The sequence below is a fragment of the Sinocyclocheilus rhinocerous genome, unplaced genomic scaffold (assembly GCF_001515625.1).
Source record: "Sinocyclocheilus rhinocerous isolate Xijiao unplaced genomic scaffold, SAMN03320098_v1.1 scaffold153, whole genome shotgun sequence".
Classification (NCBI taxonomy): domain Eukaryota; kingdom Metazoa; phylum Chordata; class Actinopteri; order Cypriniformes; family Cyprinidae; genus Sinocyclocheilus; species Sinocyclocheilus rhinocerous.
The window spans coordinates 4,201,790-4,225,156 of record NW_015660878.1 but is presented as its reverse complement, the minus strand read 5'-3'; the positions used below and the strand labels follow the sequence as shown (position 1 = coordinate 4,225,156).

General features: G+C 36.9%; 1 protein-coding gene across 1 annotated transcript in view; it reads left to right on the top strand.

Moving 5' to 3' along the window:
- Positions 1 to 22,675, top strand: part of anks1b (ankyrin repeat and sterile alpha motif domain containing 1B) — a 183,630-nt gene extending 160,955 nt beyond the window's left edge. The window contains exons 19-27 of the mRNA XM_016534846.1: positions 6,196 to 6,303; positions 6,992 to 7,177; positions 8,649 to 8,774; positions 11,240 to 11,311; positions 12,419 to 12,502; positions 12,870 to 13,007; positions 13,833 to 14,000; positions 20,097 to 20,188; positions 21,367 to 22,675. Of these exons, the coding sequence (XP_016390332.1) occupies positions 6,196 to 6,303; positions 6,992 to 7,177; positions 8,649 to 8,774; positions 11,240 to 11,311; positions 12,419 to 12,502; positions 12,870 to 13,007; positions 13,833 to 14,000; positions 20,097 to 20,188; positions 21,367 to 21,415 (1,023 nt within the window). The 3' untranslated portion in view covers positions 21,416 to 22,675. The remainder of the gene's footprint in view (positions 1 to 6,195; positions 6,304 to 6,991; positions 7,178 to 8,648; positions 8,775 to 11,239; positions 11,312 to 12,418; positions 12,503 to 12,869; positions 13,008 to 13,832; positions 14,001 to 20,096; positions 20,189 to 21,366) is intronic.
- Positions 22,676 to 23,367: the final 692 nt, after the last annotated feature.

Below are 23,367 nucleotides of genomic sequence, written 5' to 3'. Positions count from 1 at the left end.
AGTTTAGATCAGCAAACAAATTAAAAATGTGTTTTTCGCTAGGTTGGTCTCTGGCTTAGTTCAGTTTTTGCTCAGTTTTAAAAATCAGTTTTTGTTATTTGAAATAAAACTTAACTTTAAAAGAAATATTACTTTGGCAACTAACTGAAATCAAAGTACTAAAATGATTAAAGCTGAAATAAAAATAAAGCTAAATAGAAATATAAAAATGACAAATTTCTAAATATTAATAAAGACCATAACACTTAAGAATAGGGAACACATTCACTATTAAAGAGTTTTCCCTCAATAAACTCCTAATTGGCTGCTTATTAATAGTTAGTAAGGTGGTTAAGTTGGGGTAGGATTAAGGGATTTAAAATGTAGTCATATAGAGTAAGGCATTAATATGTGCTTTGTAATTACTAATAAACAAACAGCCAGTATGCTCGTAATATGCATGCTAATAAGCAGCTAGTTAATAGTGAGAATTGGTCCTTAAAATAAAGTGGGTAGCACTTTATTTTACAGTCCTGTTTCTCATGTTATAGTAATTACAATAACTAGGTACTAACCCTGAACTTACCCCTAAGCCTAACCTTAACCCATGTAGTTACCTTATATTGCCAGTACTTTCTTAGGTAAGTACACTGTAGGTACACCGTAAGTACACGTACTGTAAAATAAAGTGCAACCATAAAGTGTTACCATAAAGACTATAATAGTATATGAATAATACTAAAATAACACTGATGTGTCATGGACAACAAGACTAGGAACGTATGTTAAAGGTGAAACGTTTAATTTTGGTGCCACTTGCATCACCAGTTGAAGCTTGAAAAATAATCAATGTGTCAAACAGGTTTCCCAAACACTCCCTCAATCTTCCATTGGTCAATAAATAGAGAGTCCCGCCCCCAAACTCAAGCCATTGGTTGAGCCAAAGTTGCTGTGTCAAGCTATCTGGGGAAGTGAGAAATGTTTTAGGAGAATGAACCACTGAATGTATAGTTGTCTCTGCATATTAAACTGGTATAGAAAAAAATGTGTGTGTGTATCAGTCCCTTAAAGTACGTCCATGTCAACAGTTTGTGTGCGCCTGGTGTGGAGATTACACTCCTGCCGCTGGACCGCTGAGGTTAATCCCTCTTCAGACCTGCTTCCTGCTCATTTTCTCTAATCTAATTGGATTAACTGTCATTTTACATCCAACACTGTAGCAATTACACTCATAGAAAAGAAGAGGCTTCACAAGACTCCATTACACAGGAAATGGCTCAATGTTTTTAACAGCACTTCAATTATTGTGTAAAAATGTCAATGGTCTCTCTGATTTGTGCTGTTCTCTTTTTACAGAGCGCCTAAATCTTTCACACACTCCATGATTTTCTTTGTCCAGTGAATGCACAATGAGGATCTGGCTGATTAGGTGTCAAATAGGCCTAACTGGCTGGCAGATAAACACTCTAATTTGACTGCATTAATTTGTCGCAAATTAAGATTTTGGATTTGAAAGGTCAGCAGCGTGCTGTCGGATAACTGCAGTTGCACTTTATTGTCCTCTAATGCAGTTGGGTGTTTCTCAATCAGAGTTTATAAACTAAAACTAACAGCTTTCATTCTTTGCCCTTTAGACTGTCTTTCACAGTAGAATTGCAGTTTTTATTCATAGGGCCAGATTTACTAACAGCTTGCGCCAGTGCAAACCATCTATTGGCATTAAAATAGTACTGTCAGGATTTACTAAGGACGCATAGTGAAGAATTAGCTCTGAAAAGGCGTGTGCACAGTTATTTTTGCACCTGACCTTATTGAATATTCATTGTAGGAATTTCCCTTTCAGACGGCAAATTTATTGGAGGAGAGTATTAATATGAATCACGCAACGCGATTTACTAACATTTGCGCTTGTAAAATTACTGGTGTTTGCGCCATTATTTATCACCCTAAAAAAATCATGTCTTAAACTATTTTGTGCCTGTGTCGTAAGTAGATCATCCGCACCTGATGAGCATCGGCTCTGATTATTTGCGACTACGCTAATTTGCGCTGCGCCCCTAGTATTTTATTTGAAGGCGAATCGTAGACTGAAAGAACATATTACAACAAAACTATTTACTGCAAAATATGTATACACTATTATAGTAGTTTTTATTTTTAAATGTTCAGTTTTAATTTTATTTTTAATTTTAGTTTTGGATTTAGTAATTATGTAAAGTGCTTTTATCATTATTTTTATTAGTTTATTAGTTTTTTCATAGTTTTTAGTTAACATTTTTGTTAATTTAGTAGTTACATTTGTATCTATTTATATTTTAATTTCAGCTTTATTTCAATTTATTTCAAAAATATTTTTTTGAATAGTGTGCTACCACAAATTTATACCACCTACGTCTTTGTAGTGTACCATTTGCATTTGTATGTAGCATTAGCATCTAGCTAATGCATTGCCTTTGTAATCACTAGGCCTCAAACATGCAATATAAAGTTAACAAATTTGCTTAAATTTAATTGAATTGAATTGAATGCAGCAGTTTGTGCAAGAGTGGTTTGATGAACAGTTAGAACAGATTCATTTTGCTCAGGTTTTATACAGGAGTGACATTTTATTTTTAGGTTCATACACTGTTACCGAAAAATAACTGTTACTGGAAATGTCGAAAGAGAACCATCGCAAGTCTTTTTCAATGAGCTTTTAGTCAATATTAGCTCAAATAATTTCCAAATGGCTGAAAATCTACCAGAAATACCATCCAGGCACCTTTGCCGTACTATTTTTAGTGCACTATGAATCCTAATCTTACATACAGTAAAGTTAGAATGTGAATTAGGATGCAGCTCTGGTGCTCTCACACTGCAGTCCGCATACTGTACCCGGCGGTGCGGTTATGTTCGCGAGCAGTCGCAGTGATTAAAACACATGGCTGCTTCTCTTTATCACCCCTGCTGCATGTGTAATGCGAGGCTTAAGCATATCATCCGAGCGCCGCTCGTGTGATAGAGCCGTTTGCGCTGTCGTCCAGTCTGTACAGTATTTCTCCATGGCACGTTGCATCTCCACTGCAGCCCGCTCTACACATTTGCATTTAAATTAAATTCAGTCTCCTCTGCTTTTTACCATCATGCAGTACAGCAGTGCTGAACCTTACACACTCAGCATTCTCTCTTTGTTCATTTCCTCCTGTTTTCTCTCTTTTTGTTTGTCCGTTTCCTGCTGCAATGGCATGCAAGCGGGAATGTAAATAGCTCATATTAACTTCTGCATATCTGTATTCAGATTTAAAGACCTATTGATGCATACTGGCTGCAAGAACAGCATGAGCATTCTTAAGTTTGCGAGCCTCAATCTGATTGGCTGGTTTTACTTAGTCTTTACAAGGGCTGTATCCAAAGAACACTTAACACTCAAAGTCAACACTAATAATTTAATAAAAACACTAATTATTAGTGTTGACTTTGAGTGTTAAGTGGAAAGGTAATTGAAATATAAAAATGGGAAATGAGCATTCACAATTAAATATATAGTAGGCTATCTGTCAACGCAAAAAAAAATAATAAATAAGTAAATAAATCAAATAAAACTCACTTATTCACAGATAACCAATATGGTACTGACTGTAATATTTATTTTTAGTTTTTTAGTATTTTAGACTAAATACATATGAATACTGTATGTGTATTCAATGGTGTGGAAAAGACAAAAAAATATATATGTTTTTGAAAATTTTTATTAAATTCTATAAAATTAGAGAATTTTAGATATAGATAGATTTTATTTTACATACTGTAAATATACATTTATATAGATAGATAGATAGGTAGGTAGAGATTTTGATATAAAATACATCTTTTAGATTTTTACTGTATATCGGCCAACCCTACTAAGAACTGAGCAGGAATAGCCTTGGCCAGAAGAACCTACAAAGTGGACCAGACTTAATGTCCATAGTCAAAAACGTAAGTCTGACTACTTCAGACAAGCATAGCTGTGTGTTTGTGTACTTCATTTTTAATGTGAAACCTCCAGGCACGTTGAAATCACATTTTGTGTGGTTTAAACTCCCAAACTGGCAAATGATCTCAAGCAGACTGTCTAATTTCAGCGAGCACACATCCTGCTGTAGTCCTGAAGGGTTTTCCGTCCAGTTCCAGGCTCTGTTGCCCTAACCACCTGTAATCTGGCCAGCATGGGCCTGAGAGAGAGCGGCTGCTGGCTGCTTGGCTTGTTTGTGGCATCTCCAGAGGGTTTAAACAGGGTTAATGAGCCTCTGGTGCACACAATCCTAAACCTCCTTACACAAATCGATTTTAGACATGAGACGCTTTAAAGAGAAACACAGGGGATCATTAACCCAAAGCAGTAAAATGTGTGGCTCCTGTAAGTAGTACTGGCCATGAAGATGGAAGCATTTTAGCCAGTATGAACAACTGTTTAGCCTGCAAACATTTGTTTTTCTTTTCTTGGATTAGGTACTTTCTGTTTCTGATATTACATTAGATTGGCAAGGTATGGTTTTGGTACTGGGGGAAGTGAAGGTGTTCCCAGTTGGTAACTGTGTGAAACTAACAGAATTTAAATATACATACTGTTCTTTCACACACCTTCACACAGGAATAAATAAAGAATTTCAGTATGCTTGACTACTTTTTTTATAACAGTGTCTTCAAATCAGTCAGTAAAATTTTTAAATTGTCTTACTTGGGTCTGGAAAAGTTAAGTAAATTAATTTGAATAATTCAAAAACACTAATTAGTCTGAATTAATTTTGTCCATTCATTAACCAATATGTGGGAAGATTAGTGTCAAAATTCTTGTTGAAAATCCTCATCCAGCAGTCATTAATTGGGTAGGTCATGAAAGAGTCCTGCTCCTTTATCTGCAGGTCATAATCTCAGCATTGGATTGTCAGTTCCGGACACTATGCCGTAATTGAAAACCATGATTTGTGCTGAAAGGAAATAGCCTCCCATTGATTTGAGTTTCCAGGATAAAATAGTGGCGATCATTATAAATGAAGCTAGAGAAGATTGTTGCTATAGGGACAGGAATGATGCGGCCATTGAGAAGCTACCATGTGTGTTGTGACTAAAGCAGCTTTTTAACATGCATTTGATACTTCTGTGCAACCTAGTTTACAGTAATGGCTCAAATGAGTGACAGAACAGTGTTTATGTATGCTCATTAATTGGGTGGAGTAATTCCCTGTTCGAGGTTGCAGTATTTATACAGTATGTGTGTGTGTGAGTGTGTGTGTGTGTGTGTGAGAGAGAGAGAGAGAGAGAGAGAGAGAGAAAGAAAGAAAGAAAGAAATAAGGCAGAATGAAAAAGGAGGAGTCTTATAGACGTTATTGATCTTTTTGTGTTTGTGGTCTCTTTCCGTGTGTGCGTTCTTTAAGTTTCATCAGATTGACCGGGGTTCTTTAGTGACCATCTTTTACTGTTATTACACCCCTGATGCACCTCAGACAGTAAAACAAAAGCTCCTGTGGACAAAAAAACACAAGTTGAATAGAACAGATAAATAAAACATAAAACGTCAGCATGATTTATTTGCACATGATATCTGTGTGGTTTTAGCACCCGATTCACTGAAGGAATTATGGAAAGAAGGCATATTTGCAGTGAGCAAATTAAAATTATTAAATTGAAATACGGCAGAGTATATGGTTAAAGTCAGCAAAATTCATTGCAAACCAAATGAGAGTTAGCATTTTCCAATATAATGATCCAAAAAAGGCTGGAACAAGTTACATTTTTATTAAAATTTATTAAAACATGTATTGACTTATTTTCGTTTTCTTTCTTTCTTTCTTTCTTTCTTTCTTCTTATTATTATTCATCACAGGAGCAATTAAAATTTTATAAAAACATTAATTTCTTCATTGTATTTTATTTTACCTATTTAATTATTATTATCATTGTTATTATGTATCATGTGCTGGAAAAAATGACATTTTATTAAAGCTTTTTATTTATTTTTTTAATTTTTTTATACCATCCACAGATGAAATAAAACCAGGAAGTGTCATTAACAAGCAAGTTAATTTTGATTTTGTATTGGTGTGAAACTTGGTGGTGAGATGAGATTTTTGCGCTGTAATACTCTGCACAAAAGTGACAAAACTGTTTAGTGAATTTGCCCCAAATTGCAGAGGACTAAACGCACAGGAATAAATCCTCAACACTCACTTTTCTTGTCTCTTTCTCTCTTTCAGGTTCTTAAGATTAATTTGATCGGCCACAGGAAAAGAATACTCGCTTCACTTGGAGATCGACTGCACGAAGACCCTCCACAGAAACCACCACGGGCCATCTCCCTAAGGGTGAGTCCAAATCCTCCTCTTTCTCCAACAAAATCTCCCCTCACACTATGTCTGTTATGTTTTTACTCACCTAGCAACGATAAGATTGGTCCCTCTAAGCGAGATCCCAATTCCCAATTCGTCGGTCATCCGACGTGACGTCTCCGTTCCCTCCTTCAGGGAACGAGGGTTACATACGTAACCGAGACGTTCATCCTAAATGTCACCCATTATGCTGTATTTGATGTTTGTTTTTTTTGTGCATGTATGTGTGTACGTTTGGACAGAGAAATGCTTTTAAGAAAACAGAAAATGTCACTTTCTGTGCGATTTGGTCTTATCCGATGGCAGTCTTATGCCCTAAGCCGCTCTAGGGATTTAACTTGATCTTCCAGGCTGGATCAGACAGCTGCTCTCAAACTGCAAGGCCTACTTAGCTTCTTTTCCAGGAGTCCAATCAATACAAAAGCCAGTCCAGAGCATCAAAAATCAGAGATGCTTTGGGCCACAGCTTATATTCCTTCTTAATCAAAGGACGAGGACAGTCTGATGTAGAAACAGTGGGCCATATGACTAATTCAGACACAAAGCAAAAACAGGCACACAGCTAGACCTCCAATAAGAAAATCCCTCGAGAAAGCTATCCGTTAGCATTCCCATTCATCTCAAAGGCAGTTGCTCTACTAACCACCCAAAACTTTTTCCGCAGGAGCCCACCGGGAACCACACTCCACCTCAGCTGTCCCCGTCTCTGAGTCAGGCCTACCCCAACGCCGGCTCCCTGGACGTCCAGCATCTCATCATGCAGGCCGACGCCAGACGCAGACGCAACGACAACTACTTTGAGGACGTGCCACGCTCCAAACTAGAGAGACAGATGGCACAAGTCAGTATGGTGAGTTAGTGCACTTGCTTCAAGTGCACTACTCTCCTCTGTCCTCCTGTTTTGGTGTGATCAATTGTGCTTCGTGCACCTTTATGTCCGGATAGCATCTCAATAAATCAGCGTCGTGGCGTGTTAAAGCGCGTGCGCGTTGGCGATTGTGAATGTGTTGTGGCTGTGATCTCTCATTGTGAGCTTATCAGTGATGTGTGCACCTGTGTGTTTTGCAGTGATTGTGAATAGAATGAGTTATTGCACCAAACGTAATGACAAAAGGTTACAAAAACCCTTACTCTTTTACACTGTATCAGTTTTTCCTGCCCTGTGGCTCCATATATCATCACAGAGGGAGAAAGAGAGACTAAGAGAGAAAGAGGGAGAAAAAGGCTTTAGACCGAATACAAAAAGCTGAATTGAACTGCTTAGCAACTACACTGAAAAAAGTTGAAGAAACAATTTTCACTCAGAAATTGCTAGTAAATTTCACAAAAAGACGCAGCAAGTAACATTGAATTAAATATCAAATTTTGAAATTGAAAAACAGCAAAACCTTGTAAAATGTACTCTGAAAATCTTTATAATCTATTTAAAAAAAACTGGAAACTATGAAAAAAAGCTAGAAAACTATGGGTACATTTACACAACAACAATATATTGAATGTGCATTCTGCCGAGTTATTTTATTGCCTTTCATTGGTTATTTTTTAAATTCAGTATAATTAAAATCATTGAGTTAAATTTAAAAAGTCTTACAAAATTATTTGATATTATTTAATAAAATAATAAATAATTATTAAAACGCATTTTTGGTTTTCGGCCAAGTGCATCCAGAATTTTCGATTCCAGCCCAGAATTTTCATATTGATGCATATGCAAAATTTTTCCAAAGTTACTCAATACAGACGACAGCATTGTCAAAATGATCCCCTTTTACACGGATTCGCGAAAAAGTCCAGTAGATGACAATGTCACTTTATAAAGTAACACTACGTACCTATAGATTGAACACGTAAAATGCGCGCATCCACATTCCTATAGATTGAACACGTAAAATGCGCGCATCCACATTCCTATAGATTGAACACGTAAAATGCGCGCATCCACATTCCTATAGATTGAACACGTAAAATGTATGCGCGTGACGCCACCGTTTTCACAAAATCACATTTTTTTTTGTAGTTGTATACAGAGACGATAACGGTACCGTTTCCAAAAACGTGCATTTTGAAACTCATTTTCTGAAGTTTGCGTTTTCAGGCCCCAAAAACAGCACTGTCATGTAAATGAATGGCCATAAAGCATTAAAAGTTTTCCGTTTTAGTTCAAAACGGTGTTTTGTAAACGTACCCTATGATTATCATAGATGTACTTGATTAAGTGATAAAGTATTAAAAAATAAATAATACCATCAGTTTTTGTGATTGTAACGTAAACGCTGGACCTTGATTTAATTACTTTGTTTTTCCATTACCCTCCTTTTCAGCAAGGGGAATGGTGCGAGCCTATCACGTTACGGCCTCCGAACGAGGCGACGTCATCTACGCCGGTGCAGTACTGGCAGCACCATCCAGAGAAGCTTATATTCCAGTCATGTGACTATGAAGCATATGTAAGTGTGGGTGTTAAAAGTGATGAATGATGAATGTTTCTCAGATTTAAAAAAAATAAAATAAAAAGACTAAAGGAACAAAAAAAAAACCACTTTAAATGCGAGCGTACGAAGAATATAGATGTGGATTTGGCCTTGGCGAGCTCCTGTAAGCCATCAGATAGCAAACGTGAAAGCTATCTGCAAGTCCTTTTAGTTATTCAGTGGTGAATAATGGTTTTAACCTTCAATCAATACAGCTTCTTTCAGTTCTCTCTGGGCCCGAGCATCTCTAGTATTAGCTTACAAAAAACCACTCTGTTTCCTAGCAACAGCCGTGTAAACTTGATTGGCTTATTCTCCTGTGCCAAAAACACTGATGGAGTTTATGAACAGAATCCACGTGTGTAAATGTGACTGACTCGCAGAGGCCAAAGGTCAAGAGTTTTTTCCCAGTGTTGAGCTGTGAAGGAACGGACAGATCTGTGGATCAATGCTTATTCCGCTAGAAGTAAACTATGTTGCAAAATCAATTAATACTACACTTAAACAATGATGTTCCTGACTCTGTTCCTGACGCGCTTTAAGTCAGTAATGAGAAGCTTCCCTGACAAACATGAACACCACAATTATTATTCTTTTATTTAAAACTGCTATTGTTTTATCAAATGATAAAACATATGAATTCTAAAAAAATATAAGTAAAAATAAAAATGAAATAAAACATTACAATAAAATAAAATGGAATAAAAATTTTTTAATATAAAGTATTTCAATAAAATATAATATTGAAATAAAAATAATGAAAATGATAAATATAAGTATTTAAAAAAATGAAATGTAATAAATAATGAAGAGAAATCGTGTGCTTAAATTAAACTACAAATACAAAAGTAATTGAGGATCTCATGTACCTGTAGGTGTGATCGTCTAGAGTGGATTTGGAAATAAGATGCAGGTTATTTTATGATTGAAAATGTGACAGTAGCATGGCCTGTCTGGGTTTTACAAAACACTGTCACGCGTCCTGATGGTAGGTGCCAGATTGCTTTCATGTGAAACACAGCCCGCTGGCTCTCAAGGTTGTCCTTGTCCGATACCCAGCAGTGCAGCGTAACACTTCACCAGATCACAGCACTAACTAAGCTCTTTTCGACCAATCTCTTCCTACACACTTTATTGTACACAACTGCATTTCCATTCAGTTATTGATTTAGCTGACAGTTGTACTCACAGTGATGGACAATCTGTGCACACCTACCATTGGGAAAGAAATCAGGATTTTGTTGCTCTTTTAAAATAAAAGAAACATAGCGTTGCTTGATGTAAATCTATGTGTTTTGTGGGGGGGAAAAATGTAAAGAATAATTTGAATACTGAGGTCGATTTGTCAGGACCATGCATACTTCAATATTTGACCGTCCACATTGACTGTTGTTACTAGTTTTACATGCAAATAGGTTAAACAATAAAAAAAGCACATTTACATGTAAAAGCTTGTGTAAAACTAAATAGTTAATATATATAATTTATAAACTAGCTTTAGTGAAAACTAATAATTTATAAATTAAAAAATATAAATGTATAGTTTTTTACATAATAAATATAATTTAAAATAGTAATAACAAATTTATATAATAGTATTATAAATTAATATCAAGATTGTATTTATATAATAAAATAGTATTAAAATAATTAAAATGATAATAATAATATATACATAATAGTATGTCAAATTTCCAATATTAATAATACTATTAAAATAATATTTAAAAGTAGGAAAAAATACACACATACACAAATACGAAACACAGCCCGCTGGCTCTCAAGGTTGTCCTTGTCCGATACCCAGCAGTGCAGCGTAACACTTCACCAGATCACAGCACTAACTAAGCTCTTTTCGACCAATCTCTTCCTACACACTTTATTGTACACAACTGCATTTCCATTCAGTTATTGATTTAGCTGACAGTTGTACTCACAGTGATGGACAATCTGTGCACACCTACCATTGGGAAAGAAATCAGGATTTTGTTGCTCTTTTAAAATAAAAGAAACATAGCGTTGCTTGATGTAAATCTATGTGTTTTGTGGGGGGGAAAAATGTAAAGAATAATTTGAATACTGAGGTCGATTTGTCAGGACCATGCATACTTCAATATTTGACCGTCCACATTGACTGTTGTTACTAGTTTTACATGCAAATAGGTTAAACAATAAAAAAAGCACATTTACATGTAAAAGCTTGTGTAAAACTAAATAGTTAATATATATAATTTATAAACTAGCTTTAGTGAAAACTAATAATTTATAAATTAAAAAATATAAATGTATAGTTTTTTACATAATAAATATAATTTAAAATAGTAATAACAAATTTATATAATAGTATATATATATATATATATATATATAAAATTCTACTTTGTTAAAATAAAAATGAATGTGTTTCTCAGTTTCTGATTGTGTGTGTTTGTGTTCTGCAGTATCTGGGCTCTATATTGGTGAAGGAGTTGCGCGGTACAGAGTCCACTCATGATGCCTGCGCAAAAATGAGGGTAAGAGTTGTGTCGCCATGGCAACCACTAAACGATCTGTCTAGTCATGCTCCCGCTGCCCTCAGGTCACTATGACACACAGTCATTGACAAAACAGGAGATTTCTCTGTTCTTAAAGGACTACGTGAGAACACTGTGTACTAGGGATTAACACGCACGCACGCACGCACGCAAGGCGATGTGAAGGGAAATAATATTAAGGCCAATTACGACTCTTCACATAATCGCATAATTAACCTACTTCCCACAGCATGTGAATGCAGTGACCTCGCTTTACCTCAAAATGCACCTTCTCTTACCTCCGCGCCCCCTGGCCGTCCCGTTCTCGTGAGATTATTCAACACGGCAGGACAGTTCGGCCGCTCTGTTTTTGTATGCATGTAAAACACCATCTGTTCTCCATCTCTCTCCTTTCTGATGAGACCCAGAGAGTTTGAGGCCATGCCGCCCCTTGCTTCTCCGCAAACACATTAATACATTCAGAGGGTGTAAATTTAGGTCCTCCGTCTCTCGCTCTTTGTTTTAAGCAGAATATTTTGACAGGTACAGAACAGTAGAGACCCGCCGATGCACAGGAAACCGCTGACAGAGAGAGAGCGAGGGGGGAAATGAGGTCCAGATGAATATATATTCCACTCCGACAACTGATATGACAGCATAGGAAGATATGAAAATGAATTCTGATTCTCTGCAGTTCATCATCATCCTCAGCCGCATGTGATTTATGCCCCTTGCAGCCTGAAGTGGTCTTCCAACCTGGTTTGCTGGTTTTGACAGATTGTCTCCCATTGGCCGGCCAGCTAAACACCAGACTGGGAGACCAGCTAAAACCACCTTGTATTAGCATCTTTATATGTGGTATATGATATCAGTAACTTTTAAACCCAATAAGGCCACAACAGCGCACAATGTTATTTTGGACCTTTTTGTTTGTCTCATGAGATGGCACACTATCTGGGTTGACATTACGTGTGAATAATTTAGTGTGTGTTTGAGTTTGTATTAAGCAGATCTCAGTCAGTGTGTGATGGGGCCTCATGAATGTTAATGTCGGAGACTGTAAGACTGTCTGCTGATCTCTCCTCCTCTCATCCTCTCTGTAAGAAGTCTACAGAACAGATGAAGAAGATTCCCACCATAGTACTGTCTGTCTCCTATAAGGGCGTCAAGTTTATTGATGCCACTAACAAGGTACTCGTCAATTTGAACTCTTACTTTATACTTGGATTGTAATAGTAACTTTCATTTCCCTTAATAAGATTGCAATTAGGCCTGTCAGTCAATAAAAATGCAGCTGAATTAAGAAATCGCAATAAATTGCATGCCATTAAAGGACATTAGATAATTCAATGCTGAAGAAGCATCGAATTGATATTACGAGATGTGCTATTATAAGTCAATTTACTGTGTTTTATTACAACTTTATTCAGTTGGCTAGTTATTTTTTTTACACAAATCACATTATATTGACAGTCTGTTAGAAATGTAGAAAAGAAAAATATTATTGATGACTAAATGCTGATTTTCTTTCCCTCGTATTTTTCTCTGTGATGTTTAGAACATTATAGCCGAGCATGAGATCAGGAATATCTCGTGTGCCGCGCAGGACCCTGAAGATCTGTCCACGTTTGCGTACATCACCAAGGACCTGAAATCCAGTCATCATTACTGCCATGTGTTTACAGCTTTTGATGTGGTTAGTAACACATCATAATGAAATGCGTCCTGATGAAGCATAAATGAAAATGAGACATAAAAACACAAATGTCAGAGGAATATTACATTTTATAAATAAAAATACAATTATTATTCAAATATTAATGAAGATATATTTCATTATTACTTTAAGATTAGTATCAGTTTAATCAATAATATCACATTAATGTGACAAAAGGCCAAAATAGGCAAAACTATGAAAGTCGCATTTATATATATATATATATATATTAGGGATGCACCGATACCGATACTGGTATCGGTATCGGGCGAGTACTGGAAAAAGTGGTATCGGTGCATCCCTAATATATATATACAGTTTGCACTATTTTCTGTGATGAGATTATAAAAATAGTTTGTGAAATCACTTGGTAGGTCTGACATGTCACATTTTATAGCATCTATGCAGTCATTTTAAGTACAAACTACACATTTTCTTAGCTTAAATAGCTATGGTGGCATTTTTTTTTAATTGTCGGTTAAGTAAGCTTGATGTCTTCTGTGTTACCGTCTGTCACAGTAACACTACAGAGCTGTCTCTGCGTCAGCTAGTCACAACACATGAATAATTTATAATATGCTTAAAGCATGTTTTTAATCATTTAAAAATCACTAAACTCTGAAATTAGGGAAGAAAACCAGTAAAATGCTGGCAAATGTAGTAGCACTAAATTTAACTCAGATCTTGAGGGCATTTCCGTCATTTTCTCAACTGATTTTTAACGGCGTAGATCCCCCACAAGTGTGAATTGTGAGTTGATTTTTGAAAGAGCGTCTCTGATCATCTCTGTGTGTTTTCATATAGAATCTGGCCTATGAGATTATCCTGACGTTGGGCCAGGCGTTTGAGGTGGCGTATCAGTTGGCTCTCCAGGCCAGAAAGAGCGGCCACGGGTCGTCCACTCTGCCGGAGAGCTTCGACAGCAAACCCTCCAAACCTGTCCCTAAACCTCGCGTCAACATACGCAAGTCTGTGAGTGACTTTGCCCTTTCAGCACTAACACCCAAACACTGACTAGAGCCTCTAACCTCAGCCTGTCTCCCCTCATCCATCCGTACATATGTACACCTACACTGCTGCCTGCACACCTTGAACACAATGTGTGTGTGCTCAAGCTGAGTGATGCATCATGGGAAACAAAGTGTCTGGTTTGAGCTGCTAGAATGTGTGACCAGAATTTAATTTTGATTTGGTGTATTGATTTAGACCTGGTGTTGATCCGCTGTGTGTGAAAAGTTAAACTGTTATTAACAACAAATTCATTCAAATATGCTGATTTCTTATTATTATCAATGTTGAAAACACTGAAAGAACAGCATTCATGCGATATTTAAATATTTTGTAACTCGTGTAAACTTTTTAACAATAATGTATATTTAATGTGTAATGTGTTTTTTTTAATTAAAACATTAATGTCTGCTTATTATATTTTCTTTTGTAATATTGCTATGATAGTTTTCAGAGTTATTATTATTAACTAATGCTAAAACTAAAATCTTCAAACTTCAATCTTACTTTATTTCAGCCAGTTGCCAATGCAACCTTTCTCATTTTCATTTAGTTTAACATTATTAATATTCATTTAGTTTCTCTAGACTAATTAAATTGAAATAAAAAGTCATAAAAACTATATACCCATATGAAAAAAATTACTAAAACATTAACTAAAATTAAAAAGAAACAGAAAATATAAACCTCAATGATACGATATAAAACACTGATATATTCTCAATAATAAATTTTTAACAACACCATGACAGATAAATACTTTAAATTGTTGTGTTGCACATTATAGTTCACATCTTAGAATCTTATAATGTTTGTTAATTTATTAATTGCTTTTATTTAAATTAAAATTTCTGTTCTTTTAGGCCTAACTGTTTTTATTGTTTCAGAGGGAGCTTTTCTTGTCAATGTTGCTATGTGATTAATATTTCCTCTTATCTGAAGGCCTAAAAATGTGGTATCCGATCTGGCCCTCAACCTAAAATGAGTTTGATAATTAAAAACAGCACAGACGAACTTGAACTTATAAACCACTTACTGATTTCGACATTTGCGCAGTCATCTTTATAGAGGCGCGCGCCAATATTTAAAAGCAATATTGAGAAGAGTGTGTTTGGCAGTATTTGCTTCCCCTCAGCGAAAGTTTGTTTGCACGCACACCAGCACGTCGCAGCCTGTCCTGAGGGACGGAGAGGTGAGTGTTTGATCTGTAAACAGCACACTCCATCTCCTCTCCTTTCAGTGCGTTTAAGGATGAAAGAGATTGATGAAGGCCGTTTGCACGAAGCTCCATCAAGTCGCTTCCTCCGGGGCAGACTTCCTCTCCATCTGCCCTCGTCCCAGTGCCTCGCTTCCCCCCCTGCCACCAACAGGGATATTACTACCACTCTCTGGAAGAGGCCCAGAATCAGAAAAATAAAACACACCCTGCCTGTTGGAGTTGGATTACGTGCAATCACACGTAATCCAAAATTGCAACAGAAAATAAACTGAAAAAAAATTTGAAAATAAACAGTTGCATTATTGAGTCCAGCTTGCAGAAATGAACCTCCTTTTATGAGACGCTTCACTGTCTGTTTTAAAGGCCACATAAAATGTGCGTCTATGTTATTAGAGTATATCTCTGTACAAATACTGGGCCAATATGGCACTTTAAATGGAACCGTGGTGTAACGGAACCATGCATGCCGTGAGAGATGTGGCTGAAATGGGCTTTGTAGGTTCAAATCTGGCTCGCAACATTTTCCAATCCTGTTCCGAGTCCCTCTTGCGCCATGTAGTCCTATTTGAATAAGCGTTTTACTCCACAAACTCAATTATGTGGCAAATTGTGTTTTGGCAACTTGTCCCGGACAAGAATATCTGTGTGATTGCGGTATATATACAGTGGGTACGGGGGTCTGAATACTTTCCGTACCCACTGTATATATATTTTTTAAATAACACTTCAGTTATTTATTTTGTCTCATGAATTTTATAATGAAAGCTATTAAATTCCTCACTGCCTGGTGCACTTTTATTGGATTTTGTGCCTTTTTTGACAACTTTTTTGGGTAAAGCAATAATTTGTGTTTCTATTGGTATCTCATCTGAAATAAAAAGAGGATCTTCATATCAATTCCTTTTAGTAATAATTTTATATATATATATATATATATATATATTATAGTATTACAGTATATATAGTATTACAATACGTAGAAAATTTGATCACAGTCATGCACATGACCTTCCATAACGCCCACATCCGGATTATATGCACCCTGAGCTTAGTAACATCTACAAAGATCCCAATCCTGTTTGAATCAGTACAGGAAATCACAGGCGTCCTGTGTTCATAATTATAACTCAAAAGTATTTTGGAAAACTAATCCCATCTGAATAGCGCTTATGTGACAGTTTATGTAAGAATGGATTTATGAATGATTTACACACATTTATTCTGCTCGTTTTTTGTGAATAAGTTCCATTGTTGGTCTGAGTGTGTGTGTGTGTGTGTGTTTGTGCTGTTACCCTGAACACTAACAGCATCCTCTGTGACTGTGTGTGGTGTAACTCGGATATTGTTTTTGCCTTGTGTAGGAGAAATTGTTCATTATGTTGAGGTACCTCCTCTCCATATGGACACGATACGCTGTGTTGCTCCATTAGAACGGATTCCTTCCCTCTCTTTTTTTCATCCTGTTCTGTTCATTTCCGTGTGTCCACTCCTGCGTTTGAATTGCATATGGGTGACTCTTCAATTAAGGGCATTTTGAAAGAATAAAATATATACTAAATATTTTTGTTTCACAGCATTGGGTAAGTTAAATAAGCTAACTGCATGATGCTCAATTTAAAGTAATTATACTAGAGTCAAGCTATTTGAAGAAGTAGTTACATGACACAGTACTAACAAAAAGTACCGCTAACTATATTGAAGCTAGTTAAGCAGGCAATATATTTTGAAATATATAACTATCCAATATTATAATTTCTAAATTTTTCTGGCACTGAAAAAGATGAATGACTTTTGAGATGAATGAAAATCTCAATTCGGGGGACAGCGTTAAACTTGAACAGATAAATGCTCTAAATATAACAAGAAAAATACACCCTTATTACACCCATTTCAACTTAAATACTTGAGTTCACTTGCTGCCTTAAATTTTTAAGTATTTTTACGTTTGTAAGTACATTAAACCGACTTAAAAATTCAAGTTCACATAAAAAAAAACGGAACGGCAGCTTGTAACCATTTTGAACACCTGAATTATTATCTACTATAGGTAATTTAGTCTAGAAGTCTGGGTTGGGAGCAGGCCCAAAACAGTGAGATCCTGCCAGTTGTATTCTAAGTCTGTCATTTTTTAAGATAAAAACCCTCTAATTAAAGAATTACCTATATACACGAGTGTGTGTTGACCTTCTTAAGCTTTGACCTCTGTGACCTCTTTGTTCCGCCTCTAGGTCATGCCCCCCTCTAGCCGCTGGTCCCTGGGGCATATTTTCACCCCGCACCGACCTCCTCTTCATCCTTTTCCTCTTCCTCCTATCTCACGACTTCTTCATCATCCACACAAAGTTCAATTTCAGGTCTTCTTACATTTCCCTTTCCTTGATTTCTTTTTCCCCTTTTTTCTTTTCATTTTTAGGGCTGTCGGTTACTTAAAATTGTGAATATGTATTTATTATTTATTGAATTATTTATTATTTACACTAATGTTAAATTGACAGCCCTAATGTTTTTGTTTTTGGTCTTTTTATTGTGCGCTTAATTTTTAACTCTTTCCCCGTCAAACATGGAATTTTCCGTTGTTTATGAGACGACTCTTTCCAGCCAAACGCGTAATTTTCGGGGCTTCCACGTTTTCACTGTTATAGGCTAGGGGGGCGCTATTACTCATCTCCTGAATGAGTCCAGAATCTCCCAATCAAAAGCACAGGCGAGGAAGACGCAGAAAGGAGCGATCACATATGTAAGCATATGGACTTGAAAATTAATGTAACAATAACAATAATCCAGATGTAGTCTTTGATAAAAACATGATTTCTCAGCTTTTTGCTCAAAATGTTGCTTTTTTTTAATGAAAATTACCTACATTCAAGTGTTGATTAAAAAGAATGCTTGAAGCTAGAATTAAAAGGATTTGTGGTTAATTTTGATGCATTGCATGTTCAGATATTCCTACAACAAAATATTCTGGGGGTCCATAAAATTTTTGTGAAAAGGATCAAAAATGCTGGTGGTGCCTGGCAACTTTTTTCAAAACTGCTGGCGGGAAAAGAGTTAAAAGGAAAAGTCGAGGTTAAAGAACGTAACAGAAAATAATTGTAACTCGTTCCTTAGTTTTGGGGGAGGACAGACATCCTCCAGACATTGCCCCACATTAAATATATAATTGTCTTTTTGAAAATTATTTTCTGTGGTAATCGACGGTAGGGCTTTTCTCTAACCCAGAATATTCCTTTAACTGATTTCATTTCATTATTTAACTTTCTTTGTTTTGTTCGTTCATTTCTTCTCCATCTGAATCCTTTTTCCTGTCGTCCTGCGATGGTCTGTCCGTCCTGAACATCAGCTGACCAAACGCGGATAGAAATATTTCAAGATTTGTTATCCAAGACACCAACTCACCATTCCCTGAGTTGTTATCAAACCATTAAGCTCCTTTTCAGGTCGATGCCTCATATTAGAGGTTTATTGCGTAAGATTAGCGTCTGTTTCCTTTTTTAAAGCGTTTGGATGTGGAGAAGAATGAAGTTGGTGTGGGAGTGCGTGTTTGAGAGCAGTCAGAGGTAGCCAAGCAGAGCGAGGATTATGTTATTTAATATTCATACAGCTGCATATGGAAAAACCTGATAAAGAACTCAAGACAAGCCAACAGCAGACGTAAACGACTCTGCGTTTGTAGCTCAGCTTTATGTGGAGCAAGGCTGAGCTGCCGTGGCAACAAGGAACAGTGTTTTGATTGGTTGATAAAGATGTACTAGTCGTAGGGTAGTTTTGACCACAGCAGATCTGCAAGATGGATATTATGTTACTGATACTTAATATAACAGATGAATTTGATGGTTTAAAAATAATAATTAAGTAATGTGGAGTTAATTCACTGCTTTTGTGTTCGTGTGACAGTCTGATTGTCATGTGGTTAACCAATCACCTTACACCTCTCTCTCTCTCTCTCTGACTTAAGAGGTGGTCACACTAGACTTAAGCATGCAAATTATTTCATATTCCATATATGAATCACACATTATGATGTCATACACCAGGGCTTCTATTTTCATAAATAAGTAATAGTTCATTAATATTAATAATAATAATAATAAACACTTTTAACTTAACCATAATGTGTTGAACTTGAACTTACAATGCTTACAGTAATTGTTAATTAAGATTGATGATCATTTCTACATGTTTTGTATATAATGTTTTGTACATAAATTAGTTGAATTATTATAAGCGAACATGAAATAATAGTGAATAAATAGAAGTAACAGAATGTGATGTCATACTTTAGGGCTTCTGTTGTTCATAAATAAATAATGCAATTAATACTACTACTACTACTACTAATAATAATAATTTTGTATATGACTATTATTCTTGGTATATTTTAGTTTATTATTTATTATTATTATTATTACTTTTACAGCATTTATTAATGTAGATTTATGATCATTTCTACGTTTTTGTATTTGTAACTTTTAATTAGTTGTAGCATATGTATTTTTAATGGACATGAATTAACAATTCAAATAAACATTAACCATCAACCTAAAAATTGTTGACTGTCATTTAACTGACGCTAACTGAACCTTGTTATCAAGTGCTACCATGATAATATTCGTTTAAACTTGTGGTAATCGAATTTCACCCATGATTGATTCTTAGCCAGGAAGTTAAATTGTGACACATCCTGTTGTCAAACTTGGTTGAGGTCACCCAAAGACAAATTCTGTGCATATGCATACAAACGAAAGCGAGCGGAACCCAAGATCTAGCGTGACCGCCTCAAACCCCCTAAATTATTAGCGCATCCTGACTCGCACTCTTCCTTTTTCCTTTGTACACCTCAGATGGAGCAGCCCTCAATGGATCAAAAGGGCCACGCCAACGTCCCCTGGATAGTCGAGCCAGGACAGGAAGCCAAAAGAGGAGCCAACACCAAGTATGAGACCACTATTTTCTAATATAGACCCAAAATACTGTCCACTCCTGTGTGTGTGCCTTACAGAGAGCGCCCTCTAGAGGCCCTCCACGGAGCCACGGGCCCAGTGACCTGTGACAAGCCCGCGTCTCTCCGCCCGGCCAAGCCCGCCCGTTTACCGTGGCTTCTGCATGATGACGCTGCCGCTGTCTTTTCTCTCCTTTGATCTTTTGCCCCCTCTTTCTTTCTCTCTCTCTATCTATCTATCTCTTGATATCACTCGCCCCCCACCCCCACCCTCTCTGGCCGCAGCACGATACGGGAAGGTCCCGCTCAGCCCTCAGGGCCGCCACGCTGCCGATCCTCCTCCAAAACACACAAAAAAGTGTTGCAAGCGGTTGTTTTTCATTCAGTTTTTCCCCCTCACCTTTTTTGATTTCTCCTTCCCTCCGTTCCTCGCTATTCTTTCCTCGGCTTCTTTGGGAAGCGCCTCTTCAGCCTTTCCCCACTGCCCCCCTCGACTGCTTGAATGACAACTTAAAACCGTAATGCTGCTACAAGCCTTATAAACACACATGTTGTTTTTAGAGTCGGGATTTGCTTTCTTTCTTTCTTTCTGACTAGACAGCGTAGGGTTAGCGAGGCGGGAGGGAAACGGAGAGATTTTTGCAAGGTGGGGCATCCGAAACGGCTGGCATAGAAGCGGAGATTGGACTTCACACGAAGGACATTTTGCTTGTGTTGTTTCTTTTGTCTCGTAGTTTTAATTTGTAGTACCAGCGCTTGTCAGAGAGAGAAAAAAAAATCTGCTGCAATTTAAATTCCCTTATTTAGGGGAGATTTTTTTAGTTTTTTCTTAAACGGCACACAATTTACGAGCTCGTTCTAGTCAGTCAAAGCGTAAAACTAAATGGTGGACGCAGAAGTTTGTCAGATAGCATTTAACGAAGGCTTGCTTTACGACGAGACACTCGCCAAAAATTGTCTCTGGAATTGCGCGCGTTCCTTACTTTCCGAGATTTTTTTTTTCGTCGTATTTTCTTTCTCTCCCTTTTTTGGTTTTGCCTATGAACGAAAACCCGAGCCAGTCCTGAGACATGCAGTGTAGTTGATGGAAAGCATGCAGTCCATGTGAACTGGAGAATGGGGGGCTTTTTTTTGATGGACACTTTGGATAAGTGATGTGATTTCATTCACAGGGCAATGGCGGACGCCCATGTCTATTACAGTGGAATTCAGAGAATGTAGCCTGCCCCTAACATGGACCCTCACTCTCACACGCATTGCAAAAACGGACCGCAAATACAGAACCTAAAAGCGTCACCGGAGCCTCTCGTATCGCACGTGTAAGGATTCGCACAAGGACTTTTTCGCCTGGGACTTGGCGTACGCTACAAGGACCACCGACGTGGACCCGTGGCCTTTTAACGAAACACTCGCATGCACTCGCACACACACACTGCATAAAAAACAATAGGAGGAGACTGTGGAATTGGAATGTACACTTTTCAAGAGGCAGCGATTCGAATCGCGTTCTGAAGGACGGACTTTGTCGCGCGAGAGACAAACTTGGGAAAGACTGTCGCTGCGGCGACTCGGACGACACTACACTGACTTTTCACCGAATATCTTGTCCAAAATACCATGGCATGTCTGGACTGGGATAAAAATGGACATTTACATGAATTGCTGTATTTTTTTTCTTTTCTGTTTTCTTTGTTTCTTTCTTCTTTTGTTTATTTAGTTTGTTTGTGGTTATTGATGTAAAAATATGAATATGCACAATGTGAATGGACTCATTGCACTGGACAACCAAGAAATGGACACGTCTCGTGCCAAAGTCACTACGGAGCGGTTGTTGACATAATTGGCGACGCCATGCAGATTAATATTCATATATTGGCAAGGAATTTTACTGTTTAATAGAGAACTATATTACCATTACTGTAATATTTACAATTATTCTAATTATTATTCTTATCGTGCAATTCTCGTCTGATGTCGTCTTAACGTTACATTATTTTTATATGACGCGTCGAGCTCAAATACGCAGCCATCCGAGAAAACAAAAAATATTATTCTAGTACTACGGAGGACGTGCGAACGTCCAGATGGCTCCACTTGCGTTTCAGATGAAAATATAAAAACAGATGTCTTATTTTCACTCATTGTCACTGTAGAATTTTGCAACAGTTCTGTAAATAAATATTTTGTCGACTCATTGTTCATATATGTAATTAAAAAAACTAAGAAAAAAAAACATGTATAAAGAATGACAGAAAAAAAATCTAATAAATTGCATTGGTAAACAAGGTACCAAATTTGGCAGGTCAAAGTGCAACACATTAAAACAAAACAACGGTTTGAGCGACGGGTGGATTTGTGACATCATTGCTGACTAACATATGTGTAGATAGGCTTGGGCTTCCAGCACACAGATTTTGTAAGTTTGGTCTTTATTTATATTCTTGCAAAGCACACAGAATAAATCCAGATTGTAGAACCATTGTTCCTTCTGTTAGTCACGTTCCTTTCTTTTCTCTCTGTATTTATTGTGTGGTTTTATGTGTGGAGTTTAACATACTCTGGATTTTGGCAGACTTGTGTCTTAATAGAAGATTCAAGACAGAGCCTACAGTTGGTTTTGGTTATAAAGTTGGTTGGTATATAGAAAGCATAACATCTATCTATCTATCTATCTATCTACAGTATCTGCGTTCTATCTACCTGATGTTCTGTCCCTCTGTGTCCATATCTAAAGATTGTTTGTGTTATTTATTTGTGTATGTACTTATTACTGGCCTCTGGGGAGCTACAACATGACGATTCTGTAAAGCCAGATCGTGTTAAAAGATGTGTTCTGATAAGGACGTGAGTGTGCGTTTCAGGATAATTTCCCCCTCAGGCGGGGTGACATACGGTTCACTTCTTGAGCACTCTGTTTCCATGGAGCTCGTTTCTTTGTCCTCATAGCTTGCTTAACACTACTCGGTTACGTTGCAGTTACAGATGGAGGGGAAACTACACAGCTAGTGTAAGACAAACGACTCTGAACAACCAGCACCTAACGAACCAATGCTCACGCTCATCGAAGGCCATTTATACGACAACCTAAATCGCAGAGACCGAAAAGCTGCTTGTTACGTTGATGGATTAGCTATTTTACAGTTTTTATAAACCTTAAATAAAACAATGGAGAA